Source organism: Pristiophorus japonicus, chromosome 16 (genome assembly GCF_044704955.1).
Source record: "Pristiophorus japonicus isolate sPriJap1 chromosome 16, sPriJap1.hap1, whole genome shotgun sequence".
NCBI lineage: Eukaryota > Metazoa > Chordata > Chondrichthyes > Pristiophoridae > Pristiophorus > Pristiophorus japonicus.
The window spans coordinates 22,771,012-22,793,785 of NC_091992.1; the positions used below are offsets into that span (position 1 = coordinate 22,771,012).

At 43.3% G+C, this 22,774-nt stretch overlaps 1 protein-coding gene across 16 annotated transcripts in view; it reads left to right on the plus strand.

Moving 5' to 3' along the window:
• Positions 1 to 22,774, plus strand: part of myo18ab (myosin XVIIIA b) — a 299,468-nt gene that overhangs the window by 221,677 nt on the left and 55,017 nt on the right. For all 16 annotated transcript variants that reach the window (XM_070857110.1, XM_070857122.1, XM_070857108.1 and 13 more), the window contains 5 exons: positions 1,469 to 1,596; positions 5,127 to 5,281; positions 11,435 to 11,558; positions 13,170 to 13,370; positions 19,389 to 19,499. In XM_070857110.1, the coding sequence (XP_070713211.1) occupies positions 1,469 to 1,596; positions 5,127 to 5,281; positions 11,435 to 11,558; positions 13,170 to 13,370; positions 19,389 to 19,499 (719 nt within the window). The remainder of the gene's footprint in view (positions 1 to 1,468; positions 1,597 to 5,126; positions 5,282 to 11,434; positions 11,559 to 13,169; positions 13,371 to 19,388; positions 19,500 to 22,774) is intronic.

The window sequence follows — 22,774 nt, forward strand, 5'->3', positions numbered from 1 at the left end:
AAAAGACTAAAATTTAATTTGGTCACTAATAAAGAAACTTAATGACTAAAGAATGTAATTAGGATCAAACAGCTATACAGGACATCATATGACAAACTTCGCAAAGTTAATTTACTACACAACAGAAGCATTCATGGAAGCTTAAACTACAAAAATAAAAGAAGTGGAGACGACCTGCACCTAAAGCACCAAACCTTGCAAACAAAAAGTTCTAAGAATTAAATAACAAATAAAAAATTGAAGTAAGTCCTATCTTCATGGCCCGGGAAGGCAGCGGGCAGGCCTGTGCGGGAGGTGGGAATGATCAGGATTCAACTGGCATCTATTCCACAGAGAGAGAGAGGCTGTGCTGCAAATGAATGGGGGGAGGAGGGGGGGATGGTGGGGGGGGGTCGGCGCGGAGGAGAGCGAGTGAACGTGGCATGGGGGGAGGGGGGGGGAAAGAAAGGGAGAAGAGAGGGAGAGAGGCTGGGCTGCAAATGAACGGGGGTTGGGTGGAGGAGGAGGAGGAGGAGGAGAACACGTGAACACGGCATCTGTGGGAAGAGAGAGAGGCTGGGCTGATTGCCAAATTTTGGCGCTACTGCGCATGCGCGGACATCGCGACCTGACTCCAATGTGCACGTGTAGACGTCCTGGCACTGTTTTCAGCGCAGGACGCTGGCTCCACCCCCGACTTGACTAGCCACGCTGCGCGACGACTTGGGAGAGGCCGGACAGCGGCCAAAGTGGGGAGGAATTTTTTTGCCGCACTTATGAACGGAGCAAAGCGGCACATCTCCGGTAAGTGCGCTGAAAAAAGGGGTGGGCCAAAATTGAGCCCATAGATAGGCTAAGTGAGTGGGCAAAAATTTGGCAGATGGAGTATAATGTGGGAAAGTGTGAGGTTATCCACTTTGGTAGGAAAAATAAAAAAGCAAATTATTATTTAAATGGAGAGAGATTGCAAAATGCTGCGGTACGGAGAGATCTGGGGATCCTTGTACATGAATCTCACAAAGTTAGCATGCAGGTGCAGCAAGTAATTAGGAAGGCAAATGGAATGTTGGCCTTTATTGTAAGAGGGATGGCGTATAAAGGTAGAGAAGTTCTGCTATAAACTGTACAGGACGTTGGTGAAACCACACCTGGAGTACTGCGTACAGTTTTGGTCTCCTTATTTAAGGAAGGATATACTTGCATTGGAGGCAGTTCAGAGAAGTTTCATCAGCTCTTGAATTTAATGATCTGTCTAAGAATTATCAAAATTGCAGAATTGAGATTTCGGCAAGTTTTGAATATTCATCAAAGCTGAGATTCAAACCGAGGACCTCCAGCGCAGGACTGTAGTTTTCTGCCACTTGAACTAGCCTTTTCATTTAAAAAAATATTCCTCCCATTGCATAATGCAAGAACTTATTTCTGCTGTTATGAATTTATATGACACAAGTTCAGCTTATAGCAGATTACTTTCATTTACCTTCCATAGGTGGAGAATGGCGACTGAAGTATGAGCGTGCAATAAGAGAGATAGATTTCACCAAAAAGCGAATGCATCAGGAATTTGAGGACAAGCTAGAGGTTGAATTACAGAACAAAAGGCAACAGGAGCGAAAAGTGAGAAAAAAGAACAATAGTGTTTAAAACCATAATTGTAGTTTTTGAATAAATTTGTAGTTAGATATTAAAACTTGGGTGGCGATATGCCTTGGCGCACTGGTGCTCGGTGCCACGGAACGCAGGAACAAAAGCTTGATCTACCAGTTTTCTTTATTGCCACTTCTAGGCAACCTCTTAAAAACATGTCTTACAGAAAACTGCTTTCCAAATGTTAAATATTCTTCATTCACATATTTTTATTCAAAATTTTAATTTGCATATCAATATTTAAAACTAGTATAGACTATTTGCAAATTTCCAGAAATAATTTTCATTCGTATAGAACAAATAAAGCTCAGTGAATCACTGTGTGTAAGGAATTAATTTTCTTTTCCTGGCAGCTGAAAACATTTGCTCATCTATTTGAAACAAATTATGGATTCTGGTATTATTTAAATGTTAGTAATGTACCGAGAAAGCCTCTGTTTGTAATTAGAGATGTGGACTCTAAATCATTTATTACAGTGCATTATATTTTCATGATTGTTCTTTTTCACATTTTTGGGTTGAGAAGATGAACCCATATTTTGCTGAATTAATGGCCTTGAAATCCCGCGGGCGCTCGCCAGAAAATGGCTAAAAAGATCCGCACCTACCTTTTCCTGCTGCGCCCTCAGAGATCCCGGTCCTGAGGCCTCCTCTTGCATAACAGAGCGCGTTCACGTTGGGATGTCCGTAGGAATCACGTGGGCCTGGACACCCAATCACGGTAAAGTATTTTCTCACTCATGGTAATAGGAGTTTCGTAAGTCCGAAATTCCTATTACTATGAATGAGAAACACTTCTGAACACTACATAAAATTTTTTAAAAACACCTCACAAATACATTATAGAAATTAAAGTTGATAGAAATGTTTTTGGAAAAAAAAATTTGCCGATTTAAAAAAAAAAAGTTTTAATTATGGTGGGTAGGGTTTTTAACGTTAAAATTGTTTTTTTAAATTTTATTTTTATATGTTTTAGTGTGTCTTAAAACTCTTAGGCTGGTAAAAGTAGGCTATGCGCCTCCTTTTAATAGGCGCAAGAGTTTTAAGGACATTCTGCAGGGCACGAGATGGGCAAATAGCCCAATCTCTGCCGTGGGAATGTCCTTCTCCACGAGATGTGTGCGATCTGTCAAGCCAGAAACTTGACAGACTGGAAAAGCCGGTTTTCGGCACATGCGCATTTGCGATGCCTTCCCGGGTCCATACACACTCCGTACGGACCTGAGGAGGCTGGGATTTCAAGGCCAATAGTAGTACAGCACTAAGCATAACAATACCACGCAGTTAACAGTACAAATTATACAGTGGAACTTCAATTATTTTAACTCCTATTATCCACCATCCAGATTCAGAACTTTGTGTGACAAAGGCTCATTTGATACATTATTTCATTGCACAGCTTTCATTCCTTATGTTTCATCTAATTTTATGACTGAATAAACATGACATAAGAATATAAGAATTAGGAGTAGGAGTAGGTCATTCGGCCCCTCGAGCCCACTCCGCCATTCAATGAGATCATGGCTGATCTTCTACTTCAACTGCATAATGGCCCAGAATTTGCAGTAGGTAATAACAGCGAAAAAACAGCATTAGCTGTTACCCCTTTGAAACTGACCGCAATGTCAGAATGTAGCGAATGCGCATCCTAATGCACAAATCCCGAAGTTGCGGTCAGTCATTCATTGCTCCAACACATGCTGCACTCTGGACTCCCTCTCCTCCCTCCCCCGCCCCCACCCCCCCCCATAGCCACCAATCAGTCTAATCAGGGAAACTTTATTTCAGGTTTACCTTTTTCCCATGTGAGAGCCCCAATCTTTGTTTTACTCTAACATTTTTAAGAAGTCTGAATAAAAGCACCACTTCACTTCCTGCTTCCCTGTCTGAGAATTCTGCATTATGATTGGCTGCTTCGACAGCTTATTAACGTCACAGCAGATTGCACTATAGGATTCCCACTCAACTACACTGACCTCAATTGCACATCAAAGAAGACAAACTTCTTGCCACAGATCGGAGATCCTTGTGGGCAGCTTTCTTTGGTGCCAGCAACGAATGCCTTTGCTTCGCCACTGACCGCAAATTGTGGGCCAATGTTTCTTTTGAATGGGGAGAAATTACAACATGCTGCGATGCAGAGGGACCTGGGGGTCCTTGTGCATGAATCCCAAAAAGTTAGTTTGCAGGTGCAGCAAGTAATCAGGAAGGTGAATGGAATGTTGGCCTTCATTGTGAGAGGGATGGAGTACAAAAGCAGGGAGGTCCTGCTGCAACTGTATAGGGTTTTGGTGAGGCCGCACCTGGAGTACTGCGTGCAGTTTTGGTCACCTTTCTTAAGGAAGGATATACTAGCTTTGGAGGGGGTACAGAGACGATTCACTAGGCTGATTCCGGAGATGAGGGGGATACCTTATGATGATAGATTGAGTAGACTGGGCCTTTATTTGTTGGAGTTCAGAAGGATGCAGGGTGATCTTATAGAAACCTTTAAAATAATGAAAGGGATAGACAAGATAGAGGCAGAGAGGTTGTTTCCACTGGTCGGGGAGACTAGAACTAGGGGGCACAGCCTCAAAATACGGTGGAGCCAATTTAAAACCGAGTTGAGAAGTAATTTCTTCTCCGAGGGTTGTGAATTTGTGGAATTATCTGCCCAAGGAAGCAGTTGAGGCTAGCTCATTGAATGTATTCAAATCACAGATAGATAGATTTTTAACCAATAAGGGAATTGGGTTATGGGGAGCGGGCGGGTAAGTGGAGCTGAGTCCACGGCCAGATCAGCCATGATCTTGTTGAATGGCGGAGCAGGCTCGAGGGGCTAGATGGCCTACTCCTGTTCCTAATTCTTATGTTCTTATGTTCTGTTTGCATTATATTGAGTGTATTGAGTTTCAAACCCCATATCCTATCCATCATCAAAACTGCTTGCTTCCACTACACCAATATAGCTCCATCTCTACCCTACCCTCACTTCCACTGAAATTTTTAACCACACTTTTGTCACATTCAGACGCATACTCTCCAACACCTTCCTTGTTGGCTTAATAAACAAGCAGTGCTGATGAAATGTTTCTTTTTTTTGCTTTTTGGAATGATATGCAGAGAAGCTAGATCAAACATAAGTCTTATTTCAACCATTTGAAAGGCAGCCAGCATAAGGGAAATTGATTGACAGCAGACTCTGTTCTCATTTGTTCCATGTGTTCTATATCAACCATATGTTTTTATTCAACCTCCATTTACCATTAAAAATAACTTGGTTCAATTGCAATACTTCAACTTTCTAATCCCAATTTGCATTTAAGGCTATTTTTGTATTTTTGCTGCACAATATGCAGGTTACTTTCTAAAGTAAAATATAAGCTGTGAACATTACAACTAATAAACTTTTTTTTAAAAACAATCTGAACAAGGTCTTGCAGGTCCAATATTTTTTAAATAGTTTGGATGTACTTGTGTTAATATTCAAGACCTCAGACTTGTTCTCGTGCCTGCAGGTTGCAGATTTGCAAGCTGACAGTGAGGAAATACAACGCAGTGTTCAGCAGTTGAAGAAAAAATCCCAACGACTAACAGCAGAATTGCAAGACACCAAGCTGCACCTTGAAGGACAACAAGGGCGTAACCATGAATTGGAAAAGAAGCAGCGAAAGTGAGTTAATTCATACAACCCAAAATGAGAGAATATAAAAGCAAAATACTGCGGATGCTAAAAATCTTTACTAAAACCGAAAATGCTGGAAATACTTAGCAGGTCGAGCAGCAAGATGAAAAGGCATAGACCTGAAACATTAACTCTGTTTTTCTCTCCACAGATGCTGCCTGACCTGAGAATTTCCAGCATTTTCTCTTTTTATGAGAGAATATCATCTCCTTTAAAACTAAGTTGTAAAAGTCTCTTCACCATAGGCTGGATAACAATCTTGGTATACGTTTCAGTTTCGTCCTATCAATTTATAGATTGTAAGGATATATAAAAAGTTGAATGTGAAAAGGTCATCAGGCCTGCGTTTGCTTGATCCATTTGTTTTGCTGGACTCTTCCCCATATACTTTCCTCCTCCGCCACCCATGGGATGGGCACAAAACACAGAGATCCATAGCTAATTCACGAATCCTGTATCAAAATTGCGCGCTCATCCCTCAACGGCAAGCTTCAGGAGGCTCCAAATCCCTTCAGTTAATTCCCAGAATAATTTTTGTTACCTTCCATATACGATGATTGTGTTGCTTTTCAAAACTACCTTGAAGAACTGCACGATGTCAGTCCTGACTACCAGCTCTAGAATCATCTGAGAAAAGTAAATCTTCCACACTTCCAACCTCACTCTGATTTCTCAAAGTGAGTTTGTCACCATCCTCCACCTGCTCCATGACGACATGCAAGCCGTGATCCTGACCAACAGATTCACCACCGACCCAATCCAAGTCCGCACCAGGGTCAAGCAGAGCAGCGTCATCACACCAATGCTCTTCTTGATCTTCCTTGCTGCAATGCTCCATCTCACTATCAACAAGCTGGAGTGGAACTAAATTATAGAACCAATGGGAACCTGTTCAACCTACGACGCCTCCAGGCTAGATCCAAGATCGACTCATCGAACTACAGTACGCAGACGACACGTGCGTCTGCGCACACTCAGAGACCAAAACTCCAAGCCGTCGTCAACACCTTCACCGAGGCATACGGAAGTCTAGGCCTTACGCTAAACATCCGTAAGACAAAGGTCCTCCACCAACCTGACCCCGCCACTCAGCACTGCCCCTCCCCGGTGTTCAAAATCCATGGCTTGGCCTTGGACAACGTGGACCATTTCAAACCTCGGGAGTCTACAATCAGAAAGGGCAGACATCAATGACTAAGTCCAAAACCACCTCCAGTGTGCCAGTGCAGCCTTCGGTCACCTGAGGAAGAGCGTGTTTAAAGACCAGGACCTCAAATCTGGCACCAAGCTTATGGTTTACAGGGCAGCTGTGATACCTGCCCTCCTATATGGTTAAGACATGGACAATATACAGCAGACACTCCAGCGCTGCCTCCGCAAGATCCTGCAAATCCACTGGGAGGACAGATGCACCAACGTCCGTGTTCTCGCTCAGGACAACATCCCCAGCATCACAGCACTGACCACACTCGACCAGCTCCGTTGGGCGGGCTACATCGTCCGCATGCCCGACAAGAGACTCCCTAAGCAAGTGCTCTACTCTGAAATCCTACACGGCAAGCGAACCCCAGGTGCGTAGAGGAAATGCTTCAAGGACACCCCCAAAGCCTCCTCGATAAAGTGCAACATCCCCACCGGCACCTGAGAGTCCCTGGCCCAAGACCGCCCAAAGTGGAGGATGAGCATCCGGGAGGGCGCTGAGCACCTCGAGTCTCGTCGCCGAGAGCATGCAGAAACCAAGTGCAGACAGTGGAAGGAGTGTGCGGCAAACCAAATTCCGCACCCACCCTTTCAACCACTGTTTGCCGCACCTGTTACCTGTAATTCTCACATTGGACGGTACAGCCACCTGAGAACTCACTTTTAAAGTGGAAGCAAGTCTTCCTCGATTTTGAGGGACTGCCGATGATGATGATGATTTCTCAATTTAATTGACTAAAATTTTGGAAATTGTCAAACAAAACCATTGGTAAGAGGAACCTGAGAAAAATAGGCTGGCTTTATCTTGTGTTAAAAAGGCATTTGATAAAGTTTTGAAAATGTTGCTTTTATGAATTCTCAACTGCTGATAATTCCGTATACCTTGGGTAGTGCTACTGCATATCACATATTTGCACAACAATGAAGTAGCCTTTCTGAATCGTGCCGTTTTGGAAACAATGCAGTGGCCTTTCTAATTAGGAACAGGAGTAGGCCATTCAGCCCCTCAAGCATGTTCCACTATTCAATGAGATCATGGTTGATCTGTATCTAAACTTCATCCACCTGCCTTGACTCCATATCCTTTTATACCCTTGTCTAGCAAAAATCTATCGATCTCAGATTTAAAATTAGTAATTGATCTAGCATCTACTTTTAGTGGGAGGGAGTTCCACACTTTTAACAACCTCTGTTTAAAATGTTTTTCCTAATTTCTCTCCTGAATGGCCTGGTTCTGTTTTAAGGTTATGTCCCCTTGTCCGAGTTTCCCCCACCAGTGAAAATAGTTTCTGTCTATGTACCGTATCAATTCTTTTTCAAAATCCTAAAAACCTCAAATTAAATCACCCTTCTTCACCTTCTATATTCCAGGGAATACAAGCATAGTTTATGTAATCTCTTCTCATCATCTAACCCTGCTAACATTCTGGTGAATCTACACTGGCCGCCTTAGGCCAATATATCCTTTCTCTGGTGCGGTGCCCAGAACTGTGCACTTGTTTTTTTTTATTAGCTATTTTAAGTCGCTTGAACCATATTCAGTGTATTCAAACTAATGGAATGTACATTTGCTTAAGTAAATGTTTCAGCATTGTAGAGAACCGTTTCTATTCTATGAACATTTAACTGGAAGAAATTACAGCTCATGCAAGACTTGATATCGACAAGTAATTTGACATCACCGAGGCAGTAGGGACGGTGGGTCGAAAGAGGTGGTGGCAAGAGGGAGCAAGATGTCAACAGCATCTATGTTTGAAGCTGATCATTTGCAGATTATGTCACCAAGGGGCAGCATTATAAATGATGATTGATTGAGTAAAAGGAAGGGCCAGAGATAGATACCTGGGGGACTTTGTGGGCAACAGTATGGGGCATGGAAACCATAGCCATTACTGAATATGCTTGGGCTACAATTGGATAGTTAAGAGTGGAGCCAAATGAAGGCAGTTCTACTGAGCTGGACAACAGAGGAGAGGCGTTAGAGAAACTGAGGCCACGATTTCGCCAACCGTGGCGAGTCCGGGGCAGTCGGTGACAGGCGTCGACACCGCTCCTCGCTCCAGCCCGCATTGTGTAAAGAATCTTCCGTTGATGGGGCTTGTTAAGCCCGTCCTGTGAGGTTCCCAGCTACTTGAAGGAAGTGGCTCTGATGATGTCATTTGATGAAGTGTCATCATCCGGTTTCCTTAAAGGGACCATGGCCACATTGATTTGGACAGTTGTATCAGTGTTCTGCAGCATTGAGGTGCTGCAAACACTGATAAGCACTGCATAAAGGCTCTCCCATGACTCCCTCCAGATGCTTATGGAGGGAGTCACACTACGCAGGGAGGTTCTCTTCCCTTCGAATGGGCGGAAGAGACCACCCCAGGGCACCAACGCAGCCTGGTTGCACATTGCACAGAAGGCCACAAGCAGGGATGTTGTCAGGAAGACCTGGATGCATTATCTCAGTAGATCACCAAACGTTACTGCAAAGCCACACACGACTTCATTCTGCGGTGTCACACATCACATCCCCATCACTCTGCCTTCCCTACTCTACCCCTGCACATCCTTATTCACACCAAATTACCTTGCACCTCCACCCATCCCTCTCTATCTACATTATCACATCCCCATCTTACTAGCCACCCTTCGCACTCACCCTCATCCTCATCCAATCTTACCACTACCAACACATAAGGGTAGACACTTGGGTCTTTTAGCGAATGTTCCTGTAGAGTTTCTGCTAATGTGTTGTCAAACTTTGAAATATTTATTTTGAACACTTTCTCGTCTTGGTCAGATTTGTGTGAACCTTTGGAATTGGCTTAGTGAATTGTATGAAAGGTGAGACATAAGGGTACCCCGTCCCACAATGGTGGTGATGTGTGAAAGGAATGGCTTGGGCTTTGCAGGGATGTTTTATGGTGCTGGTGTGGGGTGGTACTAACCTGGTGCATCATGTGGCAGCCATGGTGTGTACAGCGTTAAGTGAAGTAAATGTGGGCATTGTGAGGCCATCCCTGGCCTTCCAGGCAGCAATGTGGTTGGGTGTGATACCCTGTGTCTTCTGCAGCATCAGGTGATTGCGGAGAAGTTTGGTGGTGTTGGTGTTGGAGCTGATCGTGGTGGGATTCTGAGGACCAAGGTGAGATTTGCTCAAGGGCACCAATGGTGATGGCAGCTGAAGTTAAGATAATGGAAGCGATCTGTCAATGATTGCTCCAAGGAGGTGACTGTGGATAGAGAGTTCACTGCAAACACTTCCAAATCCTGAAGGCTTCAGCTTCTGAGATTGGAAAGTGAACAGCTGTGAAATGGTATCTTTTATACCAGTTTTGCAGCTGTCAACTAGTCAAAACAATGGAGAGTCATTGAGAACCCGACGTGAAGCCCGAGCGATGGGAAGCTCCTAAAAAGTTGGAAAAATGTTAAGTACCTGGTAAATTTATTTTTAAATACCTTTAAAGTATTTAATGATAATTGGCTGGCCCGCCGCTTGGTGTCGGGTCTGTAAACCGCAGCCAGACCCGGAACTTTGGAAATTGAAGGAGGTAGGTTCAGAGAGGGATCCCGCCCCGCTGTCCATCACAGCCACTTTGACAGCAGCCCCCCCCCCCCCCCCCCCCAAACTCTCACTCCCAGAGCTGGTAAGATTCCAGCCATAGTGTGGTTGACGGCGTGAAAGTCTGCAGAGTGATTAAGGCAGGACAATGCACCATGATCACAGTAACAGAGAATGTTGCTCATGACTGTGTTTAGGATCATTTGGGATTTGCATAAACCCTGATTATAGATTTATTTGGGTAGTTGTGGGAGGGATAAGCACAAATTTGGTAGGCAGGAAGATTCAAGCACTTTGCAACGGTAAGTGTGATTGCAGATTGGACAGCAGTGTGCAAGGATAGAGGCTCAAGGTGGGTTTCTTGAGGGAGGTGATGATGGCAATTTTGAAAGGGAGGCAGGACAGTTCCTGAGGAGAGAGAACCATTTAAGTTGCACATTCAGATTTTCAAGTGTATAAACTGGAACAGAGTTGTAGTGAGGTGCAATTTTTTTTTGTATGGAAATTTAAATGTTAAACATTTTCAATCATTTTCTCAATGTACATGATTTTCATTTTTCTTTAAAACAAAGTATAACCATTATACTGCTGTAAAATCATGTGAATCGTAGAATGGTTACAGCACGGAAGAAGGACATTCGGCCCATCGAGCTCGTGCCGGCTCTCTGCAAGAGCACCTCAGCTAGTCCCACTCCTCCACCCTTTCCCTGTAGCCCTGCAAATCTTTTTCATCAGGTACATAGCCAACTCCCTTTTGAAAGCCATGACTGAGTCTGCCTCCACCACCCTTTCAGGTAGTGCATTCTCCAAATCCTAATCACTCGCTGCATAAAAAGGTTTTTTCTCATTTTGTCTTTGGTTCTTTTGCCAATCACTTTCATTCTATCTCCTCTGGCTCTCGACCCTTCTGCCAATGGGAACAATTTCTCTCTCTCTACTCTGTCCAGACCCCTCATGACTTTGAAACACCTCTGTCAAATCTCCTCTCAATCTTCTCTGCTCTAAGGAGAACCACCCCAGCATCTCCTGTCTATCCACATAACTGAAGTTCCTCATCCCTGGAATCATTTTCACAAATCTATTCTGCACCCTCTCTGATATGTAAACATTTAAGTCATCAGATTATACCTAATCTGTATTGTAGTTAGAGAGAGTTCAAAGGGACATTTTGAGTCCTGTATTTGTCCCCTTTCAACCACACAGACACATTTGCATTAACACACTCTCCACAAAATGTAGTGCCCCGAATCTAAAACACTGAAATGTATTGGAAGAAAATAAATTTTCATAATACTGGTAGCCATATGCACCAGATGTAACACTCTCATGAACAACAAGTCAGAATTGTATCTTTTGTTATCGTAATGTTTTCTTTAACTTTCGTGATCCAGGTTTGACGGTGAGTTGTCACAGGCACAAGATGAAGCTCAAAGAGAGAAGATGCAGAAAGAGAAGCTGAGCAGAGAAAGAGATGGTTTTATAGCAGAGATATTCAGCCTTAAACAACAACTGGATGTATGTACTACCATGATTATAATAAAATATAACTTCAATAGCTTGTTAGATCTGAGCAGTATCTGTAAATATTTTATACATTAGTAACAAGATAAATCTTATTATTGTAAAATTATTCTGTATACTTGTCTGTATAGATTTAAGATTTTAAAAAAAACTTTATTGCTCACCAAAATGAAAAATGGTATTAACTTAATAGTTGAGCCACATTTGATAATGGATTAACAAAATGTAAGCATCTGCAAATGACTGAAAACTGAGAGCCATAAGACTTTTTGATCTGTGTAAGCTAGTAGGCAAAATGTATGTATTACTTATTTTGTTGAGCAAATGTCACAGCATGATGATGATGGACATTTGCATTTTGTGTTACAAACTATTGGCTCAGTTGAAGTTCTTTCTAGCATCTATGGAGCTGCCATAGAATCATAGAGCACAGAAGGAAGCCATTGGGCCCATTATGCCTGTGTCAGCTCTTCGAAAAGGCTCTCCAATTAGACCCATTCTCTTGCACTTTCCCCACAGTCCTGCAAATTTTTCCTTTTCAAGGATATATCCAATTCTCTTTGAAAGTTACTATTGAATCTGCTCCACCACCCTTTCAGGCAGTGCCTTCCAGATAATAACAAGTTGCATAAAAGAATTTCTCATCACCTCTCTGGTTTTCTTAGTTACCGATCCTCCTGCCGGTGGAAATAATTTCTCCTTATTTATTAATATTCATGATTTTGAACACCTCTATTAAATTTCCCTTGCCCTTCTCTGTGCTAAGGAGAGCAATCCAAGCTTCTTTATAGTCTCTTCACATAACTGAAATCCCTCATCCCTGGTATCATTCTAGATCATAACTCACTGCATTAAATAATTTCTCCTCATCACCCTCCTCTGCACATTTTCCAAGGCTTGATGTCCTTCCTGAAGTATGTTGCCCAAAATTGGACACAATACTGTCACTGAGGCTGTTATTAAAAATGTTTTAATTAAGCTCCGAATACATTTTTGAAAAGAGTGAAGCTTAGTTCCAACTCTCCAGCAGTACATGTTGAGAAAGGAAATTCAGCCACTGCATTCAAAGTTCAACAACCAATATATTCACATATATTAGATATGTACATTTAAAATACTTGATAGTCAGTGCACATGGATTTGGTTCCCAAAGCAGTGTCCTCACGGTGGCCTGTTTTCTGTTGCAAAAATGACATTTATTCTTTATCAGAAAATTCTAGAATCTATTTTTCACAGGGACGCAATCACTTAACGTTGTTTCTCATCTTCTATACTCTCCTATATTATTGTAAGACATGGGGAGATAATCAACAGCCAGTATATCACCAATTCTCACAGCAGAATATAAATTAAGCTCTTATGAACACCAGGATGAATCAATTCTGTCTTTGCAGTCGTGCCAAACAAAGCCTGTTTGCTTTATAAAATAATGAATTAGAGTTAACCACTGTTTTCTAAGTTTCATTAGCTACATTCATTTTATTTTGTGGTTATAGTGTCATCTGAATTACCCTTTAGATGTTGCCAAATAACTCATTTACAGCTATTGTTTCAACTGTAACTAGTGAAGTGCTGATTTTCTTTCTCTTTTATGTTGAATTCTAGGACAAGGACACCGAGATCATCACTATAACCCAGAAGGTAGAACGTCTGGATGCAGAACTGCAGGATCTATCCTCTCAAGAATCTAAGGATGAGGCTTCACTTGCTAAAGTGAAGAAGCAGGTGCGTGAGTTGGAAGCCAAAGTCAAGGACCAGGAAGAGGAGCTGGATGAACAAGCTGGGACTATTCAGATGCTAGAACAGGTACAATCATTTCTTTGTTATGAAGGTTTTGGAATGTATCTGAAAACATGCTGCTCATTATACAGTTGTAGTATTGAATTCTTAGGAGTTGAAAACAAAATGTACTGTGCTATTGAACAATGGATGAAGCATTGACTTATGATCCTTGATTTTGGAATCTCAGCTGTACCTTTTGTGTAGTATGTAAAGTGCTCTCAAAGCATTGCTGTGTATTGAGGGAGGCTACCCCAGGCTACTTTTGTAAGTCTTTCAGCAGCTTTCAGAGCAGTATTGGCAGAGAAGATCTAGAAACAGATGACCAATTTGTTTGGCCAGTGATTGTATGTGAAGACACCCATCTTACAGGAAAGAGAGATAAATGCATTTGTATTGAGGAGACATGTCACCACCAGCCCCTCTCCGTCCCCCCTCCCCGAAAAACGAACTTAAAATGCCAAAATTATTTTGTATTTAATGTAAAGTGCCTCAGCTACCCACAACCAATTTCACTCATTTATCTTAAAACTTTGTTTTATCTCCTCACAGTAATTATATTTCGCTTCTAGTTTTTTGATTGTTTTCCTCTTTCAGTTTTCTTTTTGATCTTCATTTAGTTTATTATAATACTGCACAGTTTTTGTTTGGACAATTTTGATGCAAAGAGCAAGCCATCAGAAATATCTTTTTGTGCTGCAATTTGTCAGCCATCAAAACAGCACTATTAGCATTCTTCTTCAGTCGCACAGAAGTGAACACCATGGCCTTTGCAGGGTTGGACTCATTCATTTGGGCCTCACTTACTCCCATCATCTGTGGCATCCTCCTACGCTGCATTAACAATTTCCATGTCCGTCAGCAATCCAAACTTCTTTATGAACACTGACAAAGTGGCTTGTTGCTTCAGAAATTGCAACACATGCCTGCACAGAATCCTTGACATTAGAGTCAGGTGCAACTGCTTCCTTTGCAGTTGTCAGTGGATGCTCCTGTCCCCATCCTCAGTGATGGTGGAGTCTAGCAAATAAGTGCAAAAGACACGGCTGAAGCGTTTACAAACATCTTCAGCCAGAAGTGCCGAGTGAATGATCCGTGTCGGCCTCCTCCTGAGGTCCTCACCATCATAGAAGCCAGGCTTTCGCCAATTCAGTTCACTCCACATGATATCAAGAAATGGCTGAGCGCACTGGATACAGCAAAGGCAATGGGCCCCAAAAACATCCCAGCAGTCGTGCTAAAGACTTGTGCTGCAGAACTAGCTGCGCCTCTAACCAAGCTGTTGCAGTACATCTACAACACTGGCATCTATCTGACAATGTGGAAAACTGCTCAGGTATGTCCTGTCCACAAAAAGGACAAATCCAATCTGACCAATTACCACCACATCTGTCTACTTTCAATCATCAGCAAAGTGATGGTAGGAATCGCCGACAGTGCTATCAAGCGGCACTTACTCACCAATAACTTGCTCGCCGATGCCCAGTTTGGGCTCCGCCAGGACTACTCTGCTCCAGACCTCATTTTACAGCCTTGGTCCAAACATGGACAAAAGAGCAGAATTCCAGAGGTGCAGAGAGAGTGACTGCCCTTGACATCAAGGCAGCATTTGACCGAGTGTGGCATCAAGGAGCCTTAGTAAAACTGAAGTAAATGGGAATCAGGGGAAAAGACTCTCCACTGGCTGGAGTCATAGCTAGCACAAAGAAAGATGGTTGTGGTGGTTGGAGATCACCTAGGCGCAACCATCTTCAGCTGCTTCATCAGTGACCTTCCCTCCATCATAAGGTCAGAAGTGGGGTTCACTGATGAGTTGCGAATGGCACTGAATACTGTGCAGTCATCAGATAATGGAGCAGTCCTTGCCCGCATGCAGCAAGACCAAGCCAGGACGACATTCAGGCTTGGCTGATAAGTGGCAAATAACATTCGCGCCACACTAGTGCCAGGCAATGACCATCTCCAACAAATAAGAGTCTAACCACCGCCCCATGACATTCAATGGCATTGCCATCGCCAATTCCCCCACCATAAACATCCTGGAGGTCACCATTGACCAGAAACTTAACTGGACCAGACACACACATACTGTGGCAACAAGAGCAGGTCAGAGGCTGGGTATTATGCAGCAATTGTCTCACCACCTGGCTCCCCAAAACCTTTCCACCATCTATAAGGCACAGGTCAGGAGTGTGATGGTTCAAAATCTTGGACCGACCTCCCTAACAGCACTGTACCTTCACCACATGGACTGCAGCGGTTCAACAAGACTGTTCACCACCATTTTCTCAAGGGCAATTAGTGATGGGCACATCCCATGAACAAATGTTTTTTTTTTAAAGACCAAGTAACCTATCCACATGGAACGATTCTAATCCTTTCGTTATTTTAGACCTCAGTTGTATCTCCTCAAAGTAAAAGCTTTTCCAAAGTAAAACGCCTAGCTCTTTAAGGGCCCTTAAACTAGATATCTTTCATGGGGACCTCCTCTGAACCATTTATTAGATCCTCTATTTTCCCCATCCATTCTAGATGTGCCTGACTAGTAAAACATACCCGGCCAAATTAGTATCTTTATTGCAACAATACTTGTTTAGACTGTTATCATCATCGTCTGTAGAATCAACACTGATATCCTCCCTCGCTCTCGCGCTCTTCCCCTCTTTCTCTTGCCCTCCGTCGCGCCCCCCTTCTCCCGACCTTCATCGCCCTCACACCCCCCCCCCCCCCCCCCCCACCCCTCTTTCTCTGTCGCTGCTCCTGCTACACGCTCATCCCTGGCGCCGCCTCATTGAAGCAGACCCGGCGTCCGTCAATCAAACTTTTAGAATTCACGCCATCGCACCCCCCAGCCCCGATTATAGATTGTCTTAGTAATGCATTCTCATGTGGCACTGCTCATGGACCTTCAATGACTCGTGCATTATAACCCCTAAATTCTGGTCATGCTCTGCAGCCTTCCGATGCAACCACATGTGTGGTGTGTATATGCTTGGCGTTCCCCTACCCAAGTGTGTCACATGGTATTTGTCTATTAAAAGACATCTGCCCATTTCCCTAATTAATTTAGATCCACCTGCAATTGATTTTTTTTTTCAAACACAGGTTCTTGCACATGCCCAGTTTTGGGCGGTTAGATCTGTCCTTAGTCTGTCCCACTTAGCACAGTGATAGTGCCACACTACATAGTGGAGGATGTCCTGATGGTGGCGTTAAGAGTTTCTCTTCAAGGACTGTGCAGTGGTCACTTCTACCAATGCTATTATGAACATAGGAATATAAGAAGCAGGAGTAGGCCATACGGTCCATCGCACCTGTTCCACCATTCAATAAGATCGCGGCTGACCATCGACCTCAACACTTTCCTGCACGATCTCCATATCCCTTGATTTCCCCTGGAGTCCAAAAATGTATCCATCTCGGCCTTGAATATACTCAACGACTCAGCTTCCACAACCCTCTGGGACAGAGAATTTCAAAGATTCGCAAACCTCTGAGTGAAGAAATTCCTCCTCATCTCGCTCTTAAATGGCCTACCCCTTATCCTAAGACTGTTCCCCCTAGTTCTAGACACACTAGCCACGGGAAACAACCTTTCAGCATCTACCCTTCAATCCCCTTCAGAATCTTGTATGTTTCAATGAGATCACCTCTTATTCTTCTAAACTCCAGAGTATAGGCCCATTCTACACAATCTCTCATCATAGGACAGCCCTCTCATCCCAGGAATCAATCTAGTGAATCTTTGTTGCACCACCTCCAAGGCAAGTATATCCTTCCTTAGATATGGATGACTGTGTATGCGAAAGTTAGATTAGTGAGGATAAGATCAAGTAAGTTAGTTCCTCATGTTAGTTTTGTCAACATCTGACACAGCCCCAGTCTGTGCTTCAGATCTCGGCCTGCTCAATTAATGGTGGTACTGCTGAGTCACTCTTGCTGGTGGACATTGAGTCCTCCACCCACAGTACATTCTGTGCCCTTCTCTCCCTCAGAACTTTCTTCAAGCAATGTTCATATAGAGTAGTATTAATATATTAGTTGAAGCCGGTGGTTATCTGCCAGAGGTTTCATTTACCTCATTTGACCTAAACCATGAGACTTCATCTGATCTAGTGAATGTTGAGGTTTACTAGGGCTGCCCCCACCTTTGATGGGTCTATCCTGCAATGGGACAAGTCATACCCAGAGATAGTGAGGGAGGAGTCTGTGGTGTTACCAGATGGATTTGATTCTGAGTGTGTGACTGTGGGCTCAATTTTCCCCAAAGCTATTTTTTGGTGTACTTGAAGAGTTACGCCTGTTTTTTTGGGGCCCAACTATGCCAAAAAAGAAATCATCCAAGTTTCCCCATTTGAATTGTTGATTTTGGCGCCGCCTAGCCTGTCATTTAGCTTTGGGAATGGAGCCTAAGATCTATGCCAAAATGATCGGGTTGCCAGGGTAACCAGGGACACACTGCGGACTCACAGCAACCTGCACAAGCACCTGCACATTGCAGCAACTTTTCACCATTAAATTATTAGTGTTTGTGACAAAAGTCTATCTTTCTTCCCCCCCCCCCCCCCCCCCCCCAAGTGCTGGTGTCGGTACCCGCTCCTATCCCAGGCCGAAGGGCCTCCCTCCCGGTGCCCGCTCCTATCCCAGGCCGAAGGGCCTCCCTCCCGGTGCCTGCTCCTATCCCAGGCCGAAGGGCCTCCCTCCCGGTGCCCGCTCCTATCCCAGGCCGAAGGACCTCCCTCCCGGTGCCTGCTACAATCCCAGGCCGAAAGGCCTCCCGATGCCGGTACCTGCTGCTATCCCAGAGAAGCCTTTCGGACAGAGTTAGGAGTGGGCAACCCCTCCCAGTGCCCACTCCTAACTCTGTCCGAAAGGCTTCCTCCCCTGCCGGTGCCGGTACCCACTCCAAATTCTGTCAAAGACCTCCTCTTTCCCCCCCCCCCCCCCCCCCCCCTGCCCTCCACACCTCTCTTTCTCCACCACCACCCCCCCCCCCCGCCTCGCCCCTTTCTGCTGCTGCTGTCCGGGCCCTGGAAGTGCATCTGCTGTGCTGATTTCCTTACCTGCGCTGATTTTCTTAACTGCCCAGGAGGTTTTTCCACAGAGGTCACATACGCCATCTGAAGAAAAATTGGAGTAAATCGGAGCTGGCCAAACTTGCTTTAATGGCCAGAATTGGCGCAAGGTGGCAGGTTATGCCCCCGGTGAGGTTAAAAAAAAAAACAAATCTAAAACTTGAGTTACACTGGCACACAATCTTTGAGGAAACTTGGATATTTTAATTTAGGCCAAAAAAAGTGGCGCAAGTAACTGGGGAAAATTGAGCCCTATGTCAGGCCGTTACGTGACTCGACTGTGGACAGCTTTCCTAGCTTGTGCACCAGTTCCCAGATGTTGATGAGGACTTTGCAGGGTTGACTGGGCTGAAATTGCCATAATCTTAGCTTGATAAAATTAACCCCAACCCCAAATTATGCTGCCGAAGAAGTGCTTGTGCATTGAACATGTAGAACAGGTTGTCACAATTTTAAAAGGGAAGATCAAAAACCAAATCTGAAATTGGATAAGCTAGTTGTTCCACAGATAACCTTCAAAGGAACTGTTCTAAATAAGAGTGTTAGCAACTGTGTAAATTTTTCCTTTGTACATAAGCATCAAAACAACACTGAAAAGTTGTGTTCCAATTATGAACCGGTCAAGTTCCTTTTTAGTCTCTGGAATATAAAGTGAAAAATCTGCCATGATTCCCATGCCAGACTGTTATCCACTGACCTTCGCTCGAAAGTGTGAGTGTGTCGTCACTGGGTGTGAACAAGATCAAGCTTATCTGTGATGACTGCACTGTTAAATCACCTTGCAGTGATCAATGTCTGGATTCACACTTGAGCGAGGTACCAGAAGGCATCTGACAGCTGAGGAGCTATTACCATGGGGAGCAGAGAGAACATTTTCGAATGAAGAATTGTTACTGTGAACATGTTCATGGGCAGTTAGTTGCCAAGGCAATTCAGCATTCCCAGAGTATAATCTTTTGCCCAAATTTAGGCCAAGCTTCGGTTGGAAATGGAAATGGAAAGGCACAGACAAACTCAAACAAAGGAGATTGAGAACAAAGAGGAAGAAGTGGAAGAAATTAGACAGTCTTGCCAGAAGAAGGTGAGCTTCATTTCTGTAATAATTGACATAGAAATATTTCCGTTAAATGAATAGCATTTTAAAATCTAATTTTAGTCTGTACTTGTTGCATGCTTGTAGCTGTCACATTGCACCCACTCACATTCAGTATCCCATTGTATTTGTCTTGTGCAGCATGAAAATACAGCAAGTTAAAAGTAAGATAAGGATATGTAGCAGTTAGGTTTTTGTATTTACAGTGAATACCATTTAAAATCACTGCCAATAAAATTAGTTATCCCACTTAAGATTAAATGCACATTTCCATGAAAAAATATTTTTACAATGTTAACAAAGAGTGCTTGTTGCATAATAAATTTGTGTCAGCTTGCATAAAATGCCTTTAATGCTGATTGACTAATTCTCTGACCTCAACCAGCCTTTTCCATCACATTGCATTATCCAGTAAACTAGGTACTAAAACAAGATCAGTTGACAGTGAATTTGCTGCTCTCCAAAGACTTCATGCAAATTAGTTAGTGCATGAGTTTTGCTAGCTCCTGGGCATGTGAGTGAACAAAACCCTTTATCACAGCAGAGCCACTAACCAATAAGGGAGGGGGAAAGAAAAGAGGAATATTGATCTTTTTGGTGTCCTGGACACTTCCAGGGGAAAGAGTGATGTAATATGAAATAAATTGGTTTTAAAAAAACATTTGCAAAATTAAACTTACTTGTTCACTTTTTTTAATGAGACTTTTTTTGTTGCAATAAAATAAAATTTGTTTTGTTTTTATTTGATTTGGAATGATCTGCCTGGACTGTTAGTTCATTCTGTTTACACAATGTAATTATTTTGAATTGAACTGCAAAGGTACATCAAAATATTATTAAAATATATAACTATTCATGTAGCCTTCCTTAACATCCACAGATATCCACTCTTTGTGCTGTGGAGTGGTTTTAATCAATAATTGCTTTGTTGTACACACAGTACCTTAACTGTGGCCTAACCAATGTTTTGTACAAAATTATCATTTCTTTACTCTTGTAACAATTTATAAAAACCCAAAATACTGACCTTTTTAATGTTTTTACTTGTACTTGCATTTTCAGGGAATACTATATTTGAATCCCTAGGTCTCTGTTCATCCACGCCCTTCAGTGTCTATCCATTGAGTGTATGCCCCTATTCTTTGTTTTTCCTCCCCAAATGCTCACACTTATCCATATTAAATTGCACCTGCTTGACCATTCTGCTAACCTGTCATAAAGTTTGCCAAATCCCCCATACTTTGTGTTGTCTTCAGCAACAACAACTTGTATTTATATAGCGCCTTTAACATAGTGAAATGTCCCAACGCTTCACAGGAGTATTATGAGAGACAAAATTTGACACCAAGCCACATAATGAGAAATTAGGGCAGGTGACCAAAAGCTTGGTGAAGCGGATAGGTTTTAAGGAATGTCTTGAAGGAGGATAGAGAGGCGGAGAGGGTGAGGTAGGGATTTCCAGAGCTTGGAGCCTGGGCAGCAGAAGGCATGGCCACCAATGTTTGAGCGATTATAATCAGGGATGCTCAAGAGGGCAGAATTAGAGAAGCGCAGACATCTCTGGGAGGGTTGTGGGGCTGGAGGAGACTACAGAGATAAGGAGAGGCGAAACCATGGACAGATTCGAAAACGAGGATGAGAATTTAAACATCAAAGTGTTGCTCAACCGGGAGCCAATGTAGGTCAGCGAGCACTGGGGTGATGGGTGAGCGGGATCTGGTGCGAGTTCAAACACGGGCAGCCAAGTTTTGGATCACCGCTTGTTTATGTAGGGTAGAATGTGGGGGGCCACCCAGGAGTGTGTTGGAATAGTCTAGTCTAGAGGTAACAAAGGCATGGATGAAGGCTTCAGCAGCGGATGAGCAGAGGCAAGGGCAAAGACAGACGATGTTACGGAGGTGGAAATAGGTCGTAGTTATGCTGCGGATATGTGGTCGAAAGATAATTTCGGGGTCAAATATGACTCCAAGGTTGCAAACAGTCTGGTTCAGCCTCAGACAGAAATTGGGGAGAGGGATGGAGTCAGTGACTTGGGAACGGAGTTTGTGGTGGGAACCGAAAACAATGGCTTCGGTCTTCCCAATATTCAATTGAAGAAAACTTCTGCTCATCCAGAACTGGATGTCGGACAAGTAGTCTGATAATTTAGAGATCGAGGAGGCGTCGAGAGAAGTGGTGGTGAGGTAGAGCTGGGTATCATCAACGTACATGTGGAAACTGACGCTGTGTTTTCAGATGATGTCACCATGGGGAAACATGTAGATGAGAAATAGGAGGGGGCCAAGGATAGATCCTTGGGGGACACTGGCATCAAATTTTAAGTCCAAATCATCTGTATGCACCAAGAACAAAAATGGATCCAGCACTGGCCACCACTTTCAGCCCTTGTCAAATCTGAGCAACTCACATTTACTCTCAGCTTTTTGTTTCCTGTCCGTCAACCAACTTTCTAACCAAGCTGCTTGTGAGAGACCTTATCAAATGCATTCTAAAATTCTATATACACTTCATCTACAAAATTCCTTTATCCAATCAGCCAGCTCTTCAAAAAAAAAACTCAATAAAATTTGTTAAATACGACTTTGGTGGCTGTCTTTGATTAACATGTGTTTCTAAAGGCTCACTAACTGAATTTGCCCACAACCAACATTAGACTAGCTGGTTTATAGTTGCCCAGTTTTTCCTTCTCTCCCTTCTTGAACAAATATGTTACATTGGTTTCTCTTCAGTCCCATGGCACAACTTGCTATTTCCTCCCTGACTTCATTCAACAGCCTCGGGTGCGTGACAACCGAACCCTGACTTAACCACTTTTGAGTTCTGCTAAAGCTTTTAGAACCATACCTTTTCTACAGTTATCTCTAATATTCTCCTGCAGTGCACCTAGGTTTTCACTTTGACCATGATTTGTAAGTGAGTTTAATTTTAATTTCTGTATATCCATGAAATTCTGCTGTTTGCACCCACTTTTTGCCTCTCGGGGTTCTGTTCATCTCCGTTTTGAAAATTCCTACTCTTGATCAGGCAGCCTGTTTGCTAACTTTTCTGCCAAGTTAATTTGAGTCAGGTCTCTTATCTCGCTGAATTTCCCTTTTTTAAGTCCAGCACCCTTATATTTGACTCATCATTATCCTTTTACATTCTTGCATTCACCCTGGTCTCCTACTCTCTCATCTGTTATTTACCCCACTTCATTTCCAGAACTAACTGAAGCAATTCCTTGTTGGACTAGAAACATACTGATCTGGGAAGCAGTCCTGGAT